Source organism: Haliaeetus leucocephalus, unplaced genomic scaffold, assembly GCF_000737465.1.
Source record: "Haliaeetus leucocephalus isolate CR32 unplaced genomic scaffold, Haliaeetus_leucocephalus-4.0 Scaffold536, whole genome shotgun sequence".
Taxonomy (NCBI): Eukaryota; Metazoa; Chordata; class Aves; order Accipitriformes; family Accipitridae; genus Haliaeetus; species Haliaeetus leucocephalus.
Genome location: NW_010972972.1, coordinates 6353161 through 6359327, shown reverse-complemented (window position 1 = coordinate 6359327; position 6167 = coordinate 6353161). Strand labels below are relative to the sequence as shown.

At 40.0% G+C, this 6167-nt stretch overlaps 1 protein-coding gene across 1 annotated transcript in view; it reads left to right on the top strand.

Moving 5' to 3' along the window:
- Nucleotides 1-6167, top strand: part of C2CD3 (C2 calcium-dependent domain containing 3) — a 47515-nt gene that overhangs the window by 30767 nt on the left and 10581 nt on the right. The window contains exons 25-28 of the mRNA XM_010576752.1: nucleotides 922-1060; nucleotides 2565-2629; nucleotides 4326-4531; nucleotides 5310-5410. Of these exons, the coding sequence (XP_010575054.1) occupies nucleotides 922-1060; nucleotides 2565-2629; nucleotides 4326-4531; nucleotides 5310-5410 (511 nt within the window). The remainder of the gene's footprint in view (nucleotides 1-921; nucleotides 1061-2564; nucleotides 2630-4325; nucleotides 4532-5309; nucleotides 5411-6167) is intronic.

Below are 6167 nucleotides of genomic sequence, written 5' to 3'. Positions count from 1 at the left end.
CCCCCCCCCCGATAAAAACTTTGATGTTTTGGTCAAAATGTTAAGGCCTCATCTACAGTAGACTTTCTTCTCTCAAATTTCCTGATGGTGTCAGAGCAGGGCTAGTGGGAGCACATGTGCACTTCAAGTAGTAATGGTGACCGGTATTTTATTTTCTGTGTGCTCTATCCCTGCTCAAAGCGCGTACCATGGGAGAATACAGGGGGCTGTGACAATTGATCTGTAACACAAACTCCCACTTCTGCATGGGTATGAAGGGTGGTGGGAAAAGTTGGGAGGGAAGCCAGCAAGAACTTGAAGTAAAATTTTATATACTGCTTTTTCCTCTGTATTTAAATCTTCATAACAGATGCGAGTGGTGCTTGTTTCTACTTTGCGGGAATGTTGAATTTCTCTTAACTATTTCGGTCTTTTTGAGAAGAACTAAGAGAGGCTATAAGAAAGTTTATTAATCCTTGGGTATCATTAACACCAGGTGTACGTTTTCTTATTCACACAAGTGAGCTTCCTCTCAGCAGTCCAGCTCTTAAGTCTAACTGCCTTTTGTAATGCTGAATATTTTCTGTGTTTGCAGCTAGGATTGCCAAACTGTGGCCCAGCATGGAGGGTAGATCAAGCACTGGAATAGGGACCTGGGGACCCGGGGTTATTCCTAGCTTTGCCTCTGACTTCTCAGATGATCTCAGGCAAATGTTTTTCCTGTTTCTCCCTTGAATATTCTGGTTTCTGCTCTGTAAAAGGTTCATGTAATATTTGCTCCCATTGTAAATATTTGTGTTTTCAGCTCCACCAATGGAAAGGAGTATTTCCTAGGTGGTGGATTTCTTTGTTAATTATCTGGTTTTAATTGCTGAACTGCTTTTAGATTTGCTTTTTAAAATTATTAATAACAAGTCTGTATTTAATTCTGTATAATTTTAGGGAGTCCTTTGACAGAACGTGAAGTAACAGCACCCAGTAGCTGTGTATCATTTGCTGTTGCTGGTGCAGATGCTCCAATAACCACTTCAGTAATAGAAAATACAGACTCACCAGTCTGGGACTTTCAGCAACAAGCAAGGTAAGTGATGTGGGCTCGCACAGACACACTTTGCGTCTGACAGCCAGGCTAGGTATGAAAAGGACATATCCAGTTGGGAGGGGGTGCTTTTCTACTTACCAGGCCTGTAGTCTCAGCTAAAAATGCTTGTTTCCATGTTTTACAATTACCAAGTGCTGCTAATATTGGGTGAAAAGTTGTTTGAGAAGGCTTGATCTTAAAGCTTATGTGAGGAAGGGCAGTTTGACATGCACAGAACCTTGGGTGCATTGTATTTTGGCTTAAGACCTCGGGTGAGTCAGTCTGTTTCCACTCGTTTGTAGTTTCCCTGTCTGGAGGAAGGGGCTGCTAATTGCTAAAGGACTCTTGGCAAGGTTAAGTAAGACTTGATCCAATTTTTTGGCTTTTTCTGTATGTTTTACTAGTTTCATACTTAGAAATTATGCCCTGGTTCAGGACCAGAGCTCTTAAGTTTGGATTCACCTACTGAAAAGTTAGGTTTCTGACTCCAGAGCTGTTCAGCCTTGGCTTCCTCTGCAGTCACTGGAGAGACATAGGCCCCTCCAGACAGTGAGTCACTTGATCTGTGTTAGAGACCTAGCTTAGGACAAAATTCCCTAAGGATGCCTATTTCTCTCCAGTGACTGCCAAAATAGTGTAGGGAACATAGCTTGGACTTAGATATCTGAACCTAAATTAGAGCAGATGAATTGACCACTCCAAGGAACCTCAGCAGATCAAGTTGTACATGGTAATATTCAGAAATAAATCTGTGTTTGCAATCTTATTGCTTCCCCAGTGTTTCTATACCAGATTTAAAATTAATTCCAAAGCAGTAGCCAAAGGCGTTTTCTAAACTAGGTGGAACAAGTCTGTTACAGGCAACAAGAAAGCATACTGAATTTATTTTGACAATCACAAATATATACCAGTGCCTCCACAGGACTGGTCTTTTCTGCCATACTGCTGAGTTGGGTTTTTTGCTTTAGGGAATTTGTAATATGAAGATTAAGCCATTGAAAGGCTCTGATAGCTGAAGTTTAAAAGTTTTGTTTCAGAGGCTGCTTATGCTCAGAGTCATATCTGAATTGCTTCAAGCAACTTAAAAGCTGTTGTACATTTGACACCTCAATTTTCAGGTTGTTTTTTTTCCAGAAATCAACTTCAAACATTATAGCTTTCAACCATAAAACCCAGTGCTTTGCTGTCACTGTGTTATTGAGTCATGAGATAAATTGTATTTCCATTTCTTCATGGTTTTATTGTCCTGTCTTTTAAATTTACAAGAAGAATGAGGAGAGGGAAATACTTCCTGAATAAGCAAAAGCCCAAACCGTGTGAAGATAGTTATGCTTTTGAGGGCTCAATGATTTGGATTTTGGTGTGTTTTGCCCCTACCCCATCAGTCCAGAAAGAAGCTGATTTGTCTGGATAGATACAATGGCATTGAAACTTCAGAGGCATTTTACTGTACTTGTTCTTTTCCCTACTTTGTATAAAATGTTATGATTTTTGTTCCCAACAGATTATCCAAAGAGCTTCTGCTGGATCCACAGCAAACCTTGGTCTTCAAAGTGTGGCATAAAGCAGGTAAAGTTTGTAGTGCAGTATTGAGAGGAGTGTCTTTTCTGCATTCCTTGCAGACTTGTATTTAATACAAGTAAAGTAAATTCTATTATGTAAATTGGAGAGTAGAATTGTAATAACATTTTTTACCTTGCACTAGAAGAATGCTAGAGATAATACCCACTGATTTCCTGCCTCTTGGCATCCTCCTTTTCCCCATTAATCATCTGGCAAGGTTTGGTTCATTTGTATTCTTTCTGGTTTTAATTGGACAGTATTTTAGAGGTTGGCTTTTCCTAGTGAAGGAAATTCTTCACTGTGTCTTTCATATGCTGTTTGTTGCCTCTGCAGTTGGTTGAAGTGTGGCCAGCCAATTGTAATCAAATACTTTTATAGTGGCATGGATATATTTTAACAATTGCTCCTGTATCTGGTCTCAGCATTCACTGGGGGAGTTGAAGGCCTTGGGTTTCAAACCTAACAACATAAAAGCTCTTTGCAAGCATATTTACTGAACCTGCTGTTTATTATTAAATGATAAAAGATGCTGCTAATAGTTCAAACTGGTGTTTGCTTGTTTTGTTGCTAGCCCAGATCCTCCAATATTTAATTGGTACCAAGCAAGCGCAAAAATCCATGTTTGTTGTTGGGAAGACAGCCCTACTTCTTCAATTCAAACTGCTAGGACATGATCTTTACTGGGGTTTTCTCCTTCTTTTTACATATTAAAGTTCAGCTGTCTGATTTTTGCTTCAAAAATAAACTTGCTTTGTAACTCAGCCTTTCGTCTGTATTATAGAGAGTACTGTGTGTACACAGTGATTCTCCTGGCAATCCCTCTCCCTGTTCTGGTCTTTCATTATCTCTGCAGGGACATTTTTAGCTGAATGTAACTGCTAAAGTAATCCAAATAATATCCTCTTCTTGGATAGGATTGTTTGTTCTGTACTTCAGATAAATTTGCAAGACAGAAAGTACAAAATGTTGCACAAAAGTGCAACAGTGTAATGACAAGTCAGCACTTTTTGAAAGTTTTGGCAAAGTGAAAAGGGAAGAAACAGGAGTTTCTGAAGTGAGAATGCAATTCCGGAGGCGGAATGCATTTGCTGAGGTTCCCGGGTTGGCCTCCAGGTTTATTTTTTCAAGTCTCTGATTGTCTCTTATTTCCAGCCCATTTTCAAGTTGAGTATCTTTCCCTTTATTACAAGCCTGGTTTAACTAGTTCTGCTGATTAAGTATTGCATGGGGTACGTAACTCTCATGTCGTTTCTTAAACCTGCAGCAAGGCACTCATTCTACTGTGAATTATTACCAATGTAGGTGTTCAGGTTATCAACAGCTGCAGTAGGGACAGCTGGTCTGGCAGATCCTTAGGGAGGAAGCTGGTTTAATTGCTGGAAACAATTTTTCCTGCTTCTCAATCAGGCACCATAGGTCTCTTAGTTTGAAGCATGTTAACAACCAAAATCTAAGTCTCGTTTATGTTGTCTTAAACTCTGTTTTCTTTTTCCTCCACTTTTTTGTTCCACTCTTTAATTGCTCTTTACCCCATGAGAGCTGTCAGCTTTTAAACCATTTTTTCAGTTTTATAAGATGTCTTTCCCTGTAAAGTCTAAGCATATTTCAAGGGCTGTATAACTGGCTGATTTTTAGCATTCCTGAAAATGTTTTGTTTACATGCAGTTGAAATTAATATCTGCTTTTTATTCTTCTTCCCCAGAGACTGAGCGAGTGATAGGATTTGCATCAGTGGACCTTTCTCCTCTTCTTTCTGGCTTCCAGCTCGTGTGCGGGTGGTACAATATTACGGACTTCAGTGGACAGTGCCGAGGGCAGATCAAAGTAGCAATTTCCCCTCTTCAAAACATAAATAATCTCAAAGAAGAAAGGCAGGCAAGAATCCGGACCCAGCCACCAAGTTCTTCAGTACGTGCTTCAGTTTCCTCCCCTGTGCATATCTGATTAGATTGCTAATAATCAGCACTGACTCTGGGGATTTCTGAAGTAGTGAGCAAGCATAGCAAATTCAGAGTACTGTAATGGATCAGTCTGTGTAAATATACCAGAAACACTTAATCCCTTGTTTAAGAATGCTGCTCTGTGTTTCCATGGTAGCTGCAGGCCAACACTCATTACAGCACTCATTCAAACTTAGGTCACGATGATCTCCAGTGGCTTCACTCTGTTGTTGCTTCATGGGTGTCTGAGGTTTTTTATTGTTAGGAGAATATTCTGTGGTTTTGGATGTCTGGGAGCCTGGCATTGTTCTGTTTGCTGGTTTGGGTGGCAGCAGATGCCCCAAAACATACTGTAAATTCAGCCTTTCGTTGGTTAGGAAATATGTAGTTTGGCAGAAATCTGTTTTTCTGGAAGATTTGCCATTTCTTGTGTTGTTTTTTTTTGTTGTTTTTTTTTTTATTCTCTAGACTTTCCAGTTACACTGGGGTGTGATATACACATGTAATGGAGCCCCTATACCCTACTTTTCATCAGTTTACTCTTTGGTAGTGTAGGGGGAATTAACAAATGTTTCTGAAATAAGAATGTTGTGACATGGTACTTTGGCTCTGCTGAAAAATCCTTTGAAAATTAAAAGCTATTTAGAAAACTTAAGTTTTTGTTTGTTAGCTCAGCAAGATACTACTTTAATTTCTCTGTTTTCTTGCTGTGGAAGACTCATGTGCGGTGTTCCTCTTTATTCCAGGTGAAGGTCAGCTTTCCAACATTTCCTAGTTATGCTACAAGCTTTTCCAAGCAGACATTGAATACCTTGTCAAAAGAAGTCAGTGTTCCTACTCGAGAGCAGTAAGTCCGCTGGCTATCAACCACTTCGATTATTTTCAGGGCTCAGAAATCTACCTATCTAAAGCCTACTGACTCTACTGAAAAATATCAAACCCTGTCAAAGGTCTTTCCCTGTGTTTGGCCTGAAAGATTATACCAAATTCCCTTTACCAGTTAGAGGGTGGCCCAGGAGATAGCGGTCCTGAGGCAGGTTCCTTTCTACAAAACCCAGATCTTCTTCTCACTGATATTTCCCAATTTGTTTCATTTACATTAGGATTTACACTATGCCATTGCTAAAACTGGCAGGTACTTCTTCCAGGCCTTTATAAGAATAAGGGTTGTGTTCGTATTTGGTTTTATTTTTAATAAGGATAATAGGTGCAAGTTAGAATAGAGTATTACTGATACGTCCCCTCTATTTTGCTGTAACTCCTGTCCATGGCCAGTGAATGACAGCTGGTGAAATGTTGTAGTATTGCATGTTCCAGGACTAGGACCGTCAGATATCCTGCAGCAATTCCTGCTTTCTGTCCCTTAAAACAAGCACCAATGTTTATATATTTAACTAGCAACATGTGAGAGAGCATTTTAATTCACGGTTTGTTTATTTAGCGTACACAGGAGATGATACTTTTCCTGTATGTGTCTTTGAAGTTTAGAGGGACCGTGGGCCACCGTTGTGTGGTCTGAGCAGCTGGCTTGGCAGCTCCCAGCAGACATTGCAAATTCCCTATCAGCCACACTTATTAACCAGGGCGGAGAGGGTAGTTGCGGT